This window comes from Sceloporus occidentalis, unplaced genomic scaffold, assembly GCF_023333645.1.
Source record: "Sceloporus occidentalis isolate IW3139 unplaced genomic scaffold, rSceOcc1.0.p SCAF_89, whole genome shotgun sequence".
NCBI classification, from domain to species: Eukaryota; Metazoa; Chordata; class Lepidosauria; order Squamata; family Phrynosomatidae; genus Sceloporus; species Sceloporus occidentalis.
In genome coordinates this window covers 195,477-214,755 of record NW_028317069.1, presented here as the reverse complement: position 1 = coordinate 214,755, position 19,279 = coordinate 195,477, and the positions used below count along the sequence as shown (strand labels likewise).

The window sequence follows — 19,279 nt, the reverse complement described above, 5'->3', positions numbered from 1 at the left end:
GCGTGTCATCAGATATAGATGGATGTTGTTTGGTTTCTTTTCTTTCTTTTGGCTGGGCTTTGTCTGGTTTAGTGAAAGGGTAGAAGGAGTAGTGTGGTTGGTTGTTTGTTTGTTAGAGGTGAGTGGGAAGGTTGCAATATGTTGACAGACAGCTGAGGATACAGATATTCCCTTTGGGCGGTGTATAAGATTGCAATACATGGGCTTAGTTTACTTGTGGGAATTCAAAGAAACAAACAAACAGGTAGTGGTGTGTCATTTAGTTTGTTATCTTGTTGACAGATCATTAGTAGCCCCTTTGAGGAGGATGTTGTGGGGGGGAGTAGTATGGAAGGAAAAAGACCTTTCCAGATAGATATCCTGTAGAATGTTTGTTTGATTGTTTGTTTGGACAGGTCAGCTTAGATGAATGCCTCTAGTTGTTGTTGAGTCATAGGGGGTGTGTGTGTGAAGTAAATGTTTAGATTGTAGTCATGCGCACCTGCCTTGTGTTTCATCCGTTTACAAGCTCAAGTGAATGTGTATCTATCCATTTATTTATCTATCTATGTATCTATCATCTATCTATCTATCTATCTATCTATCTATGTCTCTATCTATGTCTCTATCTATGTCTTTGTGTATGTATGAAGATATCCCATGGAAATATATGAGCATACAAATCAGGAGAAACAACTAACTAACTAGCTAACTAACTGGTGCTGTTTATTTATTTATTTATTTATATCTTTATTATATTGCAACAAGAAAACAAACAACAATGATGCCCATGATAAGAATATATTGTCAGATATTATTACGATTGACTTTGATGAGGTGTTTTGGCCACATCTATCCATCTATTATTATTCCTGTGATAGTTTGTCTTGCAGAGATGGATGGATGGATGGATAGAGTGAGTCAGTCAGTCAGTTGTTTGTTGTTGTTAGGCGGAGACACGACAAAGGGGGGAAGCAATTGAGGGCAATCGGCTCCGTTGAGGAGAAAGAGAGAAAGGTGTAGTGTACTTACAAGTAATTGGCCAGGTTGTGTTCCTGTAACGTGTGGGTTTCAAAGCCGTGAGGCGTCGTGTCAAAGTAGTCATTTCCTATGCCGCAGATGAAGCATTTGGTCTGGTGAAAGAGTAAGGAAGGGAACAAACAAACAATCAACCGCACCTGTGAGTGGATTTGGGAGAGTGAGAGAGCGCGCGCGCACGCGGCGGCCCTTTAATGAGCCAGGTAACCGGGTTTGTTGTCGTGGTCGTTGCCGGGCGTAGGTCTGACGGGCCGTGGCGTGGGATTGGTTGGACCTGTGCGGCAGGTGCGTGCGATCGCTCGTTACCTTGTGCAGCCAATGGGGTGGAGGGCCCCGGCCCCTATATCTGCACGGGCCTGACTTGGAACGAGCTTGCTTGGACGTGGAGCTTGCGTTCGTGGCAGCGTTGTGAAGTGGCACGTTCGAAGTGGCGAGTTAAGGCAGGAGTTGGGGCAGGGGGGGGGGCAAGGGAAGACAGCACCCCAACAGCCCCACACCCACTCACTCACTGTTTGATCACCTATTTACTTCCACCCTAGCCTCTGCTCACATCCACTCCCTCCACCTACCTTCCACCCATACAATCTATCCTCACCTATATATATATATACCTATATATCTATACCCACATCATACGTTCCCTCAGACTTACTTTCTTTCTTTCTCGTACTCAACAACAACAACACCTCCCTAACAAACCAGCTACCTGTTCCCACTACTCCCAACCATCATAATCACCATCACCATGCAAACCATCTCAACAATCATGCTATCAAACCGCATCACCGGAACCTGATCGATTCATCCCCATCCGAGCCGTCCTCTCCTTATATGTCTCGCTTCCTCCCTCAAACTGGATTGTAAGCCGACAAAAGCACATTGTTTATTTCAGTATGTATGTATGTATGTCTACCTTACTTTACAGACTACAACAACGACAACTAACTCCAGCTCTACGGAACCTGCAGGCACACTATCAATAAATGTCATATTAAAACAGCTACCTATGATTCTTTCTTACTATGTGTCTGCCTGACCATTGGGGGGGTGGGGGGGTTGGGTTCTCTCTCTCTCTTGGTATATATATATATATATATGTGTATATATATATATATACATACACACAAACACACCCATATTCCTTAAATCCATCATCAACTGTTTCCAGGTAGCAACTTATCAATCAATCAATCAATCAATCAACATGGCTGCCTCTCTCTCCTGCTGCAGACCATCATTCAACACAATGAACAGGAGGACCATCCCAGCTACAGCCACACAGTGCACCAATAGCACACACTACTTCATTACAACAAACACAATGAGGAGTGCATCTGTGTGCGTTCACCATGTCACTGCAGTCCGTCAACAAAAACACTACACAACATATATCATGATATATGACATTCATTAATCAATCTATACATTCATCAATGATCCAAATACAGCATATCATAAATGCTGACAACAACAACACAACACATTTGCCACCAGATAGATAGATATGTATAGACATCAATCAATCACTTTTACATTTGATCACCTTCCAATCTTGCGCAGAGTGAGTCAATGTTATATATATATATATATGATATGATAACAACTAACTATTCAAGTTATACTCCAGCCCCCATACACACCTTCAACACATGTGTGTGGGTAGGGTGTGTTTCTTTCTTTCTGTTCTTTCTTTCTTTCTTTCTTTGTTTGTTGTTATCTGATCATACCTACATTGTGCAATCCAAATTCATTGGAGGAATTCACAAATGTACATCATCCATTCAGTCACACAACCCATTCTCAGCCATGTCAATGTGTTTCATTCAATACAAAAGCATGAATCAAAGTATATTGTAATCAATCAACAACAACAACAACCCTCTACCTTGAGGCTATACGGCCAGGTGGCCTGTCCCTCAAAGCTACTATTTCGAAATCATACCTCCATATCTTCTCGGACTTGCTCTTGTTGATCTCGCAATTCTCCAAAGGCATCAATGATCAGACCTGTTTTTGTTTGTTTTGTTTTGTTAAAACAAAACAACAACACATATACACACAAAACATATGAACATGAACTTCTTGCCAATAGAAACACATCCACATCATAATGACAAACTATAGCAACCTATTTCATTCAAATAATTCATTGATTGATTGGCCCATTCCAAACAAACATCTATACATTAATAAGAGACAATAGCTAACAAACAATGCTATGATGTGTCTTTGTTCCTTACAACTGACATCTTTTACTTACTTACTACAGTGATTGATACAACCACTTCTTTCGATATGTAAAACAACAACAAGCAAGCAAGCAAACAAACAAACGCCCTGTAAAGAAAAACCCCTTGGACCTGCATCACAGCTGGCACCAAACTACGACTGACCATATTTCCCAAAGGTTCCCCCCCCCCCCCCATAAACATTAGTTTGGGAATAATAGTTCCCAAACTAATGCTCTGAAACATACCCCTCATTTCATAATCAGGGTCATCTTATAATCGGACCTCAAATACATCCAACTATTAACCTAACATCCAGATCCCCCCTCCTGTGTTATCCCCCCACCCCCAAGCTTAGCAAGGCTTCTGAGTCCCCCCCCCCCAGTGCTTAGTCCAGCCAGCGTGTAGAGCTCGACACACTGCCCACACTAAGCACCAGCGGACTCACAAACTGAGTAAGGAGTGTTGTTGTTGTTGTTGTTAAATGGGGGGGGGGGGCATAAGGCATTTCTGGAGGCAGCGTGCTCTGTGAAATGCCGTTTAACCCCGAAAAAAACGGGAAAATCCTGGGCCCCCCTGCAGCGCTGCGGGGATCTGGATCTTAGTCTCATAGTAACACCTATTTGAGGCCCGATTCTAATACGACACTCCTTTTCAGGACAAGGGGTATTTCTGTGTTTCACACCACCTGCTCGGGGAGGGGCAGGAGGAGGGGGGGGGGGGGGGAAACTCACCTTATAATCAAGCAAATCCAATTTTAACAAACGCTACATTAACTATACTTTAACCTTACGCATTTGGGAAGTAAGTAGGACAGAACCAAACTACGCCTAATAATAACATCACATTGAAGTTACTTAGCGGTCGTGAACTTCAACCTCCACCTCTGGGTAAGGTACGTCATTAGACCTCGCCTGCAATATAGCAACGTGTCGGCTAATCGGCTAAGGAAGGAACTACGGAAGGAATAAGGGGAACGCAGGCATTGGACGCACCTTGAATAATGGCCAAAAGGATGACGATTACAAAGAAGAAGAAAGTGATGTCAAACACGATGCGGGTACATTTCATACGGATCCCCCGCGGGGGTCTTCGATCTCGTCTCCGATGCCACCTCCGGCTCTCACCCCCACGTACATGTGGAAAAGATAACACTGCGACAAAGAAAGAGTCGTCGATGAATGTCGTCGCGGCCTACTTTCGCTGCAAAAGCCGCTCTAAACCGTCGTCGTGACTCCCCCCGTTTGTTCCCTTCCGCGTACGCAAAGTCACTGGTTTCTTTACTTGACTCGTTACCGTTCCGTGCGTAGCGGGCCTATTCCTCCCACCCAAATTCATTGTAGTTTCATCGCCACTCACCGAGCATTTCTTTGTAGAGTGCATATTTGCGACGGTTGCAGTGTCGTGCCCTTACCGTCATCATGTCGTCGCACTTCATATCCGGATCGTCCTCGTCCTCGCTCTTGTTATAGAATTTACGGAAAAAGTTGAAGGCCACCACCGTGTAAAGATACACGACCACAGCTAGAAGTCCCACCGTGAGTACCAGCTGCAAAAGAGAAGAGTCTTCAGTGTAGGTCAGTGCCGAGCTGCACTTCGGTCGAGTACAAAGACGTACAACCGGCCCTCGGCTTCTTTACACTGTACCCGAGGGCCGAACCTCTGCTTTCCATCGCGCCGCGCGCCAATGATAACAACTATTCCCTAAATCTGCTTATCTTAACTGTGAATGTCAGTCAGTAAGTCGTCAGCGGTTCCAAATGAGGAAACGCATTGCTTTTGGTCTTCATACACCCCTTCAAATACATAACAAACAAAACAAACAAACACCCAACCGCAGCAAACACAGCCACGACTGCTACTTGTGATTTGCTACGATACAGGATTCTATACATCAAGTATTTATACGATATTCGATTAAATCTAGGTCACCAGAAACAAGATACACATAATAGACATATACAAACAAACAAACACAATATTATACGGAGCAATGACTAACAACACATGGGACACACACTCACGGACCTTATAAATCGGGTCATCGTGACAAATACATATTCATACGTACACTAGCTGGGGTTTTGTGGTGGCTAGAGCAGCTATGCCTGTAGCGTCAATCATCTCTTCTCATGGGTTTACTACAACGCTGTCGTCTTGACATTTTTTGAGGGCACGGAAAACCATACCGCATTTGTCTCCTTTGTGCTAACGGAAACGACACAACGTTGGCAGTTTAACTCCCGTCAACGGAACAAAAAGAAAACACGACGGCGCACGAGACACGGCCACTTTCAAGCAGCTGTTCGCTTTCGATAACTCATGAGAAGGAGGAGAGAAAGGGAGAGAGCGGGCGTAGTACTCCACAAGGAAGAAGGGCAGGTGAATAAATTAGGAAATAATAATTATTAGTACATACATAAGATACATAGAGAGATAGTGTAACGGGTTCACCAAGAGAGCCGGAGTAACTCCCACAGATCACCCACGTGCATCCTCCTGTGGTCCCCATAATCGCTTCCAGCACCAGCCACCATGCGCACCTTGGAGCCCCTGCTATGTGTACCCAATAAGTCGACATTCAACTACCTTGAACCGAGTACAACAGGAATGAACACTTTATTGTTCTAAGAAGACAGAGACAGATATAACCACAGAACTTCATTCGCATAAATCAACATTGACAAACAAGTACATGTAGACAACCCAACCTTTTTAATCTAGGGCTGCAACAACTAATCGATAATGAAAATCGTTGCCAACCAATTTCACTATCGATTGTGATCGATTATTAAATGAGGGTTTTGTTCAGAGCAAACGCTCTGAGAAAATCCCCCTCGTTATATAATCCGTTTCAGTGACTCGCAGCAGCAGCAGCTCCTACTTACCAGCCCCTCCCTGTAATCACCGTGACAACTGGCCCCGCCCCCTTCCTTCTCCCAAAAGGCCAGAACCACATGTCTGTGGACACTCATCTAAGCTGTAAGTATAACATTAATATTAAGGGCTGCTGAAAGTTAGGGGAGGTGAGGGTTCATTTAGGGGCTGTTAAGGGTTCATTTAGGGACAGTTATGGTTAATGGGGTGTTTAGGGTTAATTTAATGATGAGGACTGAGGGTTCATTTGATTCATTTATTAAAGTTAACTTAAGGTGCAGTGAGAGATAAAGGTGGGGGGGCAAACTAAGGGGGAATCTAAATCCTGGGGGGGCAGTGAAGATTAACCCAGTACTTATTTATAAAAGTACGGTCTGTGACTCTATGAGGGGACTATGAGATATCTGGGGGGTATAAGGCATATCTGGGGGTATATAGGCATATAGGGGTATTTAAGGGCATATGTGGGGGGAAGGCAGTGTGGCATGTCTGGGGAGGACAGAGTGGTGTATCAGGGTGTATAAGGCAGATCTGGGGCCACAGTGGAGTGGCATATGTGGGGAGGGCAGTGTGGCGTGTCTGGGGAGGATGGAGTGGGTGTATCGGGGTTATAAGGTGTATCAGACACAGTAGCATATGTGGGGGGGGTAGAGTCACGTTTTATATGTGGGAGGCAGCGTGGAGTGGCACATGCGGGGAAGGCAGCGTGGCAAGCCTGGGCTCAAACGTGCATAAATTGGGGGGGGGGGGGGGGGCTGGTTGCAAAATAAAGGCAAGAAATGCATTTTATCAAGGTTTTTTTATTATACTGTTGTTTGTATTTAATATAATTTGTTTATTACATTCATTTGTTTATATCCAACTAATCGATTATGAAAATAATCATCGTTAGTTGCAGCCCTACTTTAATCCCCCCTTGAGCTACTGAATATCCCCCTGGTAGCCATCCTGTTAATGGGATTAGTTTACACAATGGAGTTTGGCAGCCAGGCTGGAGCCGTCTCTGAGTCACTTGGGGCCCTGTATGACAGCTCATTCCTCTGTCACAGACGATAGCACTAACAAACTGTTTACGCAGCACCCGATAAAATACATACATTCAAGGGCCACAACAAGACTTGGAATTGACAGACTACGAGAGAGAGAGAGAGAGAGAGAGAGAGACAACACCAATGCCATGCCAACCAGAAGAGTGTTGCAGTAGTCAAGACGGGAAATGATGATGAGTGAACGAACCAAACCTTTTTGTGGAATCTTGGGCAAGGAATGGGCAGATGCGAGAGATGGTTTCTTAGATGCAGGCAGCAAGATTTTGACAAGGGACGGAATATGAGTCAAATATAAGAACGCCACCTGAGGCGCAATTTCAAATGAAATCTACCCTTCCTCTCTCTCTCTCTCTCTCTCTCCCCCCTCTCTTACCCCCCCCCCCCTCTTTGCACTTACTTACCTTTCGGCAGTCCTGCGGCGAGTCTCCCTGCTCTGCCGCTGTACGCGCCGCTTTAACTGCTGAGAGCCGGAAATGACGTCATTTTCCAGCACTCGGCATTACAAGCCGACCACGAGCTAGAGGGCTAGCAGAGGGGAGAGAGATGGGCCGAAAAACACTCGGCGCACCCCTCTCTCTCTCTCCTCCACTTAAACAATCGTAAATCATGCGCTTGGGGGGGGGCCTCTTCAAAAAGTGCCGCCTGGGCAATTGACCCACACCTGTTCCATGGTAGGGCAAGCCCTGAGGATGACCCCCAAGGCATCGGGCCTAGTCAGTAGGAGAGAGGGGAAGATAACGAGGAGTTCCCGTTTGACAAAATTACTTTTCGGTTAGCGTCGTGACATCCGTAAACAACTAGCAGACAAGCAATTGCTAATACGGGACGTGAGAGATGTCGAGAGAGACGTGGACAAGACGGGTAAGTGAGTCTGCATATCGATGACGATGATGGAGGCCAAATGACTCGATTGCTTTGCCAAGAGATGAAATAGAACGGAAATACAGCAGAGGGCCAAGGACCGAACCTTGACGGTGGAAGGGGAGGGCGATGACGTCTTGCCGGAGAAGCTGACGCGGCAAGGAACGGTTAGACAGATATGAGGAGATCCACGAGAGAGAGAAGAGAGAGAGCTGCATCTCAAATGCCTAGAGAAGCAAGCGAAGTCAACAAGAAGGTGGTGATCGACAGTATCAAAACCCTGACTGTATGTAAATGCAAACCACATACACTTTGCTAGCATTCCACGCATTTGGAATCAGTCGCTGCGCTTTACAGAAGCCTGTTATGCTTTGCCCGCGAGGCAGGAGAACATACCTGACGTTACACTCTAGTACGAGGGAGCCTGATCTGCAGCTATCATCGGAAAGCCTTTGCAAACAGCTTCCCGCTTATGGCACGCACGTTACGGCTATTCGCGGGCACGCCGGGCTTAGGCGCTTCCAACCGTCAAACCACTCGTGCTTAATAACGCAGCCGTCCCAGCGATGCGAGTGTGTTTGCTAGGGGCTCCGGCTCGCTCTGACCTCCTGTCGTGTTTTCGAGGGCCATAGTCACGACAGATTTATATTATTATTATTATTATTAGGTAAAAGGAGATCAATCGCCGACCTGGCTGCCCCCAAACATCTGCTTTGGTTTTAGACTCACTTGTTTTCCATTATGCGTAACAGAAGACAAAATGGTTCTCAGGGTCTTGAATCCCATCGCAATGTCCAGGAGATGAGCGGCAAAGAAGAAATTGTTGTAGTGCCCGAGGATAGACATGGTCGTGTACCAGGCGAGATAAAGGAAAGACTGAAAGAAAAGTTTGGGTGTCAAACAAACCCATTCCTTTTGCGGTTGCCAACTAAACTCGTGTAAACCACCCCCCCCCCCCCCCCCCCAAGTTTCAATACATACGTTGTCTGTGAAGACGACTCCGAGCTTCCAGATGTGATACTTCATATCGATGGAGCTCAACCTGCGCGAGACGGTCCGGTGTTATTCAGGGTTATTCATTTTAGACGGAAAACGTGATGAGGAGTCTGTGGCCCTCGAGTACCCAATTGAACATCTTTCCCTGTAAGTTACCCGCCTGGAGATACCTCGCTATTTTCCCATTTGGGTTCTGGCCCACGCCAGTCCCTTTTAGTTCCGTGAAACAAAGGCAGCCCTTCTCCCGGTTCCACCGGCGTGACACCGCAGAAAGTACGCATTTCTCGGCGCTCAATGCCACACGCAACGCAAACCGTACCGTCGCCTCCGTTGTCCTCTCTAATGCGCTCCACGTACAGCCGCAGAACGGCCAATGTAACCGACGTCCGTAAATAGGATTAACGTCCCTGCCAACAACATTGACGTACATTGCGGCGGCGGCCGCCAAGGGAGACTCCTTTATCCTCCGCCGACATGGAGATTCCTTTCACAAAGTCACCTTGAGCTCGCCGCTATGCAGACGCTGTCCCCGCGCCCCATTCCCTAGGCTCATGCCAATTATGAGGACGCGCCAGCCTTTGGACCGCGCTTACCGTTCAAACAAACGCACAATGTCTTTCGTATCGTTTGGCCCACAGACAGATACCAAGATTTTACGCACCATGACACCAGGGATCCTTCTTCGGGTTGGGTCTTTTCCACCGGGCTAAAATCCAGAGCGTTTTTATCCAGACCCAGAAGTTCAGCGATTCGGTCCGCCCCGTACAAGTCGCCGTATTTGTTGATAACCTAAATACGCAAACAAACAAACAAACAAAAGCTGCACACAACGGTTCTTCTTGTTGTTGTTTTTGACGACTTTTCGAGGCCCTCCTTAAGATGAACGCATCAGATTCTGAATGGATCGCTGTTATGGTTCGCTAGGGCTGGAACTATGAGAGGTTTCGAAGAGGAGCGGCTTCTAAAGCCTAAGGGTTTCTAGTAAACAAACATTACCTATATTTCATACTGTCACCTTTGTAAACAAACAACTTGGAAACTCGGGGAAACAGGTTGTCCTTGGCTCGTGTCAGTAATGGACTGCGCTGTCCTCCGTGACCGACGCCAGCTTATAATATGCAGCACCATGTACTACTACTACTACTACTACACATACGTGTGTGTGTATAGACACACACACACAACTGCCACACTGCATACTTACACACAATACAGGAGTCACGGCGATCTTTGTATGCTCTGTAGATTATCTAACCGCTAGAAACTCTGCCTCCCCGGGGATATATGAAGCCTGCCTGCTCCCGACTCACATAGATACATATGCACCTGCATACTCAAACACTTTACGTAAGACAAATATCTGCGTAAGCAGAAACCTCGCATATTACGCCACACCGCCATTTATTATTCAGCCGCTCATTAGTTTCATTCGCACGGCGTGCGGCGACAAAGACACCGTATAGTTGACAAGGAGACTGGGTCGGCCGACGTTACTTGCCTCCCCTCTCCCTCCCGGAGGAACGTGACGTTCGGTACTTCAAGCATTTGTTCAAACAAACAACACATTCTCTAAGTGATTATCGCAGCACAACGTGACAACAATCACTGTGCGGATGTAAAGTCCCACAATCCGTTATCACGGGCACACAACAATTACATTTGGCTGATCAAAAGGGAGGAAGAGGCGATGCACACAATCACAGACACGTCAATGAAAGCATCCAACAACCCCCCCCCCCCCCCGGGCCATTCCCCGGAAACGTATCAGCCTTTATATTCTCCCTCTGTGACGGAAGGCGGTCGTTGTTATTTGGGAGTTGTTTCATTTACAGACGTAGCCGCCGGCGCTTCGGTACAGTAAATTCACCTGGCATTCACCGGGGACTTGACTTAACATCTCTTCCCCGAGACTTAATATCCATGGTAACTTAAGCCAGGGGGGAATGTAACGCTCGGATCACAATGTGAAATTGCACAGAAAAGTGACAGAGCGCTAATCGTTTTCCTGAGGCGCACCCCCCACCGCCGTCGCCGTTACTCGGCGATAAAGCCCACGAGCAAACTGGAAACGATCATCGATAGAGATATTTACTAAAAGGCTCCGGTCTGAAAATCCTGCTGTTAGCAACAACACCACGTGACTTACCGATAATACACTCGCGTGGTTTTGGACGTGCCCTCAGCCGGCACGCCTATGCTCCTGATCGGTGCCGCGTATCCGCCGTCCGGAAGGGGAATCGCTGGCTGGGGGGTTATTAGTTACCCACGTCATACCGTATTTGCTCCATTATAGGATGAGGTTGTCTTCTTAGAATCGGACCTCAACTAGGTCTAACTATGAGACAAAGATCCAGATCCCCCACACGCAGAGTTCCCCGTGATCTCTGACAGGCGGGGAAGGTCTGCGCGACGCACGCACGCACGCAACACCCCCCCCCCCCCCGCCGCTAACGGCACCTCCTCCCGACTGCAGCGGAAGTTGTCTACGCCAAGCGCGTACACCTCTACACGCTGCCCGGACTACGCACCGGGGACTCGGAAGCACCGGCAAGAGTGCTCTGTGAAATGCCTTTTAACCCGCTTAATGCCACTCTGCCTTCTGGAGACAGAGTGGCACATAGGGGGTCAAATATATTCTGGCTTTTATTCAGGCTTTTTCTTTTTTTCAGAAATTCATATTCAGATCGGGAGAGAGGGGGGGGGGGGGGGGTGTCGTCTTATAATCGAGCAAATACGGTAATACCAATAAACATATTGGGCTTTTAGACAGGATCGTAGTCTTAGAAACACCTCCGGGGGCTACCAGCCGGACAGCAACACTTTCTTTTTTTTTTTTTTGTTTTTTTGGGACGAGTGAATCGGAGAAATGGATGAAATGGCTAAAATAATTGTTGGCGCGGTTCGTTTGTTTCCGACATTTTTGCCATCATTGCCCCTTTAAGCTGCTGAATGTATACGCCGACGTATTTACATTTCAAGTCGCTGACCGGGCGCTTCGTTACATGTCCATCTCTTTCAGAACTTTTGACATACCCATTGCTTTTACCGCTAAGCGCGCCGCTAGAAAAGTACATCGCCAGCAAATGCGCCCAGTTACGTCACTTACCTTCCTCTTGACAAATTTATCCCAGTAATTATTAGGAAACGACCTAAAAACACATAAAAAGGATATCTGTTGTTTGAAATCAAACAAACAAGCAAAACATACAATACTTTACAATTTCTTCCTTTTAAGATCGAGCTTGTTATCGGCACCAGGCCGGAAAGGGTCTCCGCTATCCTTTGCCGTATCGTTTCCGACCGGCAGGCTGTTACGCGAGCGCTCTGCGCGTGTCTACTTTACACGCGGCTAGAGTGGAGTTATCGGTTTGGCGTAACGCATCGGGTGTTGTGTTTGTACATGCGCAATAGGGAGCACCAATCGCCACCATTCACCCGCCGCTGGCACATTTCCGCTAAAGTACCGGGACCATTTCCCGGAAAGCGCAGCTCGGACGTTTTTGGCTCCATGCTCGGAAGCACTGCCTGATGTCCCGCATTGGCTCTCCAGCTGGAGACACATTAATAGCGGATACGCGTGTTCTTTGAAAGGCGCACCAGCCACAGGGGCCTATAGAGTGGTGTCCGTACGAGAGCCCGATACGTTTCAGTCATTGGGAAAAGACACGCAATGACCGTACAGACGATGTCATATAAATATATATATATATATATATATAAAACCCCTGGCATAAGTCGTGAACTGTAACGCCGTGCTAGCCGTCGGCCGAGCAAACTTCCTCCGAGAAGCGCAGGCCACAGACGATAAGACGCGGCAGACCCGAGGCGCGCCACTTACGGGGTGTTTATGACGAGCCGGTCCCACTGCCCTTTGATGTCGTCGTCTGACGGCTGCTCCGTGATGTACAGACCGTCAAACTCCACGTTGCGAGCGATTTCTTTCTCTCGTTTAAATACCACAAGAGGAACCTTTTGGGGAGAGGGAAGAAGGTCACGGAACATCCGGCAGCGTTATTCACATTTCTATTCGAGTTTTGGGTCGGATAGCCCATCAACCGCACGTGGGACTGCGGTTAATCCCTTCCGTGGGAATCTGCCCTTATTCTCTTTACTAGAAGCTCACTGGGGGGGGGGGGAGACAGGGTGTTTGTTTGTTGTTATTGGGAATGATTTGCGCAACCGTCAAACAAAAGCATTTCGTGCAATTCCTGGTTTGTGTTAAAAGGACATTTCACTTCATCCCAAAGGCCCAGCTTTGTTATGAATAGAATTAGCAACGCTGTCCTACAGGTAAGGATAGAAAAAGGAAACAAGGGCCCATACGTAATCAGCGTCGCTCGAAAAACAACAAAGTCATCGTGGCGGCTGGATACCTGCAATCACATTTGTCAACAACATGTGAAAGACATGGCGTGTCACCCATACGCGGACAGACAGAGGACCTCCGTACGCAAGCCTTTCCGCGTGCCCGTAACGGCGTACCCGCGTCTGGAATAGAATCCCAGGACCTACGACTCGTCGGCCAGGTTCCTGAAGGTACCACAGTCAACTCTATCAACGTTTTAGAGGAAAGACACGTTCCGCTATATACGGTACCTTCAAGCAGTAATATCCAATAACGCAGAGAAACGAGATTACGGTATGGATGATGGCAAGGATGCGGAGGGTCGGAGCCATGTAACCGGTGTTCTCTTGCAGCACAAAATAAACCGTGCCTTCGTCTGCATCCTCCTCCTCCTCTTCTTGATACGATTTCCACACCTTCGAGTCGTCGTCCGGCTCTTCGCGGGAAGGTTCCTCTGTCACCTGCGGAGCAGCAAGCGATTCGCATCCGTTAGGAGCGCTCACGCAAATAGACTCGGAGCTTCCGACAATCCGTACGCGGATGACGGGGGGGAAGCGGCGAGGAGCTGCTGTGTAAAAGACACGCTAAAAGCCTGCCTGGGGAAGGGCCGCTGAAATGTTGGTCTTCAAAGAAACCTCGCGCAGGAAAAGAATGAAATAAGAACGTAACAATAAATTCTATTCCTACCACGCTTTGACCGACGACCAGAGAAACATTCCAGACACGACATTCTAGCGAGTGCTTTACCTTGTAGAACAACAGGATGAAGTTAATGGCGAATGCAACAAACAGGGCAAGAAATCTGAGATTGTAGAAATTTCGGGCCAGGTAGTTCTGAAATCAAGAAAACAGGGTAAGACATTCAGAATTAGCCGCCTGCGACATATATTTTATTACCAAACCATAGCAGATCACAGGAAATCGGACATACGTGGCTTTAGGGGGGGGGGGGGGGGGCCATTGAAATAGGACCAGAGATAGATAGATAGATAGATAGATAGATATCGGCCACGTCTACCCAAACCGGGCTGCCAATCGCAAGTCCCCATGAAATGTAAGGGGGAGAAATGTGCCGGATGGATTAGGCAGGGGGTCACAAAGCGAGGGGCTCTGTCTTCTGAGGATCGGTAGTCGTGAAGCTCGGATAAAGCTCAGAAGCAGATGTTCTGCTGGCCTCGTCTTTTCCTTCTTTACTCGGAATCATTTTCCTTTCCCTCTCAGCCGACAAAATTACAATTAGAACATTTGGACGCTCAAAGCCACGCGAGGCGCATTTCTACATTTTAGATAGATAAAAGTCCCTGTATGTGTAGCCTATTATTGAACATCACTACAGTTTTGGCTGGGACAGATTCTTATGACGCGGTCGTTGGATTTGAACCTTTGGTGAAACCGGGCAAAGTCACTCTTTGAACGTGATAAAAAGGCAAAGCGCAGCGTGTAGGCACTTGCTGTGACGTCGGAACCCCATTTAGACGGTTGTCAGTGGTAAGTAAAGCCCGAGGAGTTACACCTCAAAATAATGCTTCGTTAACGCTCACATTTTTAGGAATGGACTACACAAAAGTGAACCACAACAAAGAACCGGGCCCAGCTGGCAGTTTTCTTTCCCCCCCATGAAGAATATTATCATAACCTCTTACCAGCATCTTAGTTTGGTAGATCTCCAAGCCGGCCAGGAAGTTTGCCATTAACGCTTCCGGCTCCTCTTTCTTCTGGCCGCGTCTTCTCTTCTTGATTTGACCCTCCTTGCTTCCACGGAATTCAGACTCTTCCTCTGCCTTAGCTTTGTCCTTTTTCTCGCCGTCTTCCATGCTGGGAAAATTGTACAAAATGTTACACAGGCGGAAGTGCCGATGTATTTCAGAGACCGGAGAGCCAACAGAGGGCTTCCCAGGTGTTATTGAAGTAACGTTGTTCCACGATATAATATTGTTCTGCGCCTCAATAGAACAACAGATTGAAAAGCCTTCCTGTTCCAGCAGCTTTTCATTAATGTGTTAAGGATGCTCAAAAGCGATAAAGCTAAATGGATTCATTGGAAGAATTATACTTTTTACAGAATCTAGGTATAATCTTACTTAGACTGTAAGCTCTTTAGGGCAGGGACCTCCTTTCCTAATGTATCCCTACCCAGTGTACTTGGCCACAGAACAGACCAGATAACAGCGCCCGGCCCGTATTACGCTCTAAACTATCAAGTGCCGCGTACATCTCTAAAGCGCAGACGTGCGCGTCTTATTTACCATCTGCTTTTTCTGTTCTTTGAAGTACCGTGGGAGACGGACGCTTTGACATCAAGTTAATCAAGTTCTAAGCGCGTTAGTCCGTTTAATGTAATTCTCCTTTATCTGATTCATAAGCAGCATTCAAAGCAAACAAGAGAAACGTACTCAGCCTTCTCGGATTCGGCCTTCAGGTTGTCCTCCTCTTGCTCTTTGGCAATTTCTGCTGCCTGTAATCACAAGGTAGGGACTTCGCTAGACACAGATCGCCGCCGTTACATTTCCACACAAACAATTCAATTAGCATTGCCGCCGGCGCGTCTTCCACATCTCTTACCAACGTTGGCCGGGGCGGCTCGAGAACTTTGCGGCCAAACTAATTAATTCAGACAAGATTTTGGCCACAAAAGAAGGGATATTTCCCCACCAACTCTAAGCTGTACAAGGATCGTGAGATACCCAAGCACAATAACCCCAACCCAACACGTGACTATTTTAACACAGTTTAATTTATTACATCAACCGAAGGCTCAAAGGACGTTCATATAACATTTTTCGAGCTGTTGAGGACGCAAGACGGACTGGAAAAGGAGACGAGACAGGCACAATCAATCAATGATTGGAGCCTTTGTCTTTCTCCAAGCACTTTGGAGCGGCTCCAGGTGACTTGGAAGTAGATGGGAGTAGAAGGTTGGTGTCGCCGAGATGCCCGCTCGTAAAGAGTTTGTACTAAATCTGGGTGCTGGGAATCACAGCTCACGCGGAAATTCACTAGCATCGCGACAGTAATGACATCAAAGTAACTATAAAGAAGCAGCAGAAGCTTCCTAACCGCAAACGTACTCATCCTGCCCAGAAATATTCATCTAACAAACAAACAGCCGGGACGGAGGGGCAATCTGCGGCACTATCGCCAGAGCGCCACCTTTCATACGGCTACTTTATATCCGGGTAGATGATATTTGGGCGGCTGCTCTGAACCATGAAGCCACATAGCGTTACAGCCTTAGCCTCAGACGGGGCTACAAACCGTGTCGCTGAAAACAGGTTGGTTCAAGTTCCTTATTACAGATATGGAGATACAGGCTTTCATTACATGCTTTGCTGACCCGTTTCTCTAGGTTCTCTTTCGTTAAGGAGGAGACACGTTGCCAGGTAGAGGCGCAGGCCCTGGAATCTTCATTACTCAGGCTAGACACTGGTTTGGGGGGGGGGGGTGGGGGGGAGTGAAGGAATTTGGCTAAATGTTAGCACTGTACAGCCAGGACTTATTTACACACCGCGGTTGGGATTATGTCCCTGATGAAATAGTGGGGAATCTAGAGACAGGATTAGTGGAAGGACGTGGCTACGAGGGAAAGGGGAACAGCGCAGAAACCGAGAATTCAGAAATACACCGGCAAACTGAGGATATACCGAAGGACCTCACAAACCCAAACCCAAACCCTAAAGGAACGTAAGAGAACGACACGGAAATCTGTATTCCACTCGTCGCTCTAATCGTAAGCAACTCTTCGATTTTACAAACGGGAGTAACGCACAAACACTCTGCTGTTCCGACATCCCAAGTGACGTCACGCTAATGGGAATCCCGGCTCAGACCCTGACGGCTAACGAGGGATGCAACCAACTGCTAATAATTAACATCCAGCGTAACAAGCTAATGAGCTCCTCTGGCTGCAGGGCAGCTCTGCGATATATTTCCACGCGGGGGGGGGGGGGGGGATTGTGGCGAGATAGCCGCGCTTTATCTCATGGAAAGACGTCCCTAAACGAGTGACGCTAACAGCAGAGCCATCTCTGTGACTCACACCCGACGGTACGACGTATGAAACGAATCATTAACACCCCCCTTTCGAGAAAACCTCCCTGTACGCGGCTTAAGGCATTTCGGCCAAATGTCCTCGTATCATTCCTCGCTATCGTAATAAATACAATTGGGATAAACGTGTCTCCCCCCCATTAAAACCTCAAACAGGGATGGCAAGGAATGGGTCGTTACTCGTACACGGGATTCGTTATCACGGGAACGCAACGGGCAGATCCGCACCGCACAGCCGGCTCCGTGTGCTCCTTAGTATGTTCAGTGTTACACCGAGTCGATCTCGGGCATTACGCCGTTCTCCGGGGCTGCGTGTCCCTCACTGATCTGACTCCCATTACAACCTTCTGTATTCTATCGGATGACCTTCATTCAGCAAAGGGGTGACATTCTAGATTTTCCTCCGCATCTAGAGGAACCCGCGTGTTACTTAGAAATGACGTAACAGGGTAAGCGTTATATCTGCGTTTCCATCTTTCCGTCTTCTTAACAGGAGCCCACGCTTTGTAACATAGTAACATAGTTCATAAGGTTGAAAAAAAGACCAAAGGCCATCAGGTTCAACCTATATACATATTGTGTCCCTACTGTGTTGATCCAGAGGAAGGCCAAAAAAAAAAACCTTATGAAGCAGATGCCAATTGCCCCATACCAGGGGGAAAATTCCTTCCCGACTCCAAATATGACAATCGGAATAAATCCCTGGATCAACGTTCTGTCCCTATTATTAATCTAATATCCAGAACTTGTAATATTATTGCTTTCAAGAAACACGTCCAGGCTCCTTTTGAACTCTTTTATTGAGTTTACCATCACCGCTTCCTCTGGCAGAGAGTTCCATAATCTCACCGCTCTTACTGTAAAGAACCCCCGTCTGTGCTGGTGTAGAAACCTTCTTTCCTCCAGCCGTAGAGGATGTCCCCTTGTTATAGATACAGTCCTGGGTATAAATAGGTCCTGGGAGTGATCTCTGTACTGCCCCCTTATATATTTATACATAGTTATTAAGTCCCCCCCTAAGCCGTCTTTTTTCCCAAAAACTAAATAACCCCAATTCTGATAATCTTTCTGGGTACTGTAGTCCTCCCATTCCCCTTATTACTCTGGTTGCCCGTCTTTGAACCCTCTCCAGCTCCACTATATATCTTTCTTGTACACTGGTGCCCAGTACTGTACACAGTATTCCATGTGTGGTCTGACTAGTGACTTGTACAGGGGTGGAATTATTTCCTTGTCGTGGCCATCTATGCCCCTTTTGATGCACCCCATGATTTTATTTGCCTTAGCAGCAGCTGCCTGACACCGGTCGCTACAGGTAAATTTACTGTTAACTAAAACTCCTAAGTCCTTTTCCATGTCAGTCGTCCCCAGTGTTTTCCCATTTAATACATATTCCCAGCCTGGATTCTTCTTCCCCATGTGCATAACCTTACATTTATCTGTGTTGAACCTCATCTGCCACATCCCAGCCCAAGCCTCCAACCTACGCAGATCCATTTGTAACCGTGCGTTGTCCTCTATTGTGTTAACCACGTTACAGAGCTTAGTATCGTCTGCAAAGATTGATACTTTACTATGCGATCCCTCTACAAGGTCATTAATAAATATATTAAAAAGAATAGGACCCAAAACTGACCCACCTGTAATGTATCATAACAACGCTACCATTACTAAGGTAAAAATCACTAATAACCCCTGACTGAAGTGATTTGGTCATGATAAATACAAGAAAAGCCAGTAAGAAGCTAACCTCAGATCGAATGTTTTTTTTTTTTTTGCCAATCGTCCACCAGACAAGGATCCATGTCGGCATTTTACCTTTCACCCGATGAACTACTACAAGACTTTCCAATGCAGAT

At 47.0% G+C, this 19,279-nt stretch overlaps 1 protein-coding gene across 1 annotated transcript in view; it reads right to left on the bottom strand.

The window, feature by feature from the left end:
* Window positions 1–19,279, bottom strand: part of LOC149284634 (ryanodine receptor 3-like) — a 147,394-nt gene that overhangs the window by 947 nt on the left and 127,168 nt on the right. The window contains 15 exon segments of the mRNA XM_089496281.1: window positions 1,012–1,112; window positions 2,960–3,024; window positions 4,241–4,304; window positions 4,306–4,332; window positions 4,334–4,399; window positions 4,660–4,794; window positions 8,762–8,908; window positions 9,014–9,074; window positions 9,690–9,817; window positions 12,135–12,177; window positions 12,867–12,997; window positions 13,625–13,834; window positions 14,121–14,207; window positions 15,017–15,188; window positions 15,767–15,828. Of these exon segments, the coding sequence (XP_089352407.1) occupies window positions 1,012–1,112; window positions 2,960–3,024; window positions 4,241–4,304; window positions 4,306–4,332; window positions 4,334–4,399; window positions 4,660–4,794; window positions 8,762–8,908; window positions 9,014–9,074; window positions 9,690–9,817; window positions 12,135–12,177; window positions 12,867–12,997; window positions 13,625–13,834; window positions 14,121–14,207; window positions 15,017–15,188; window positions 15,767–15,828 (1,499 nt within the window).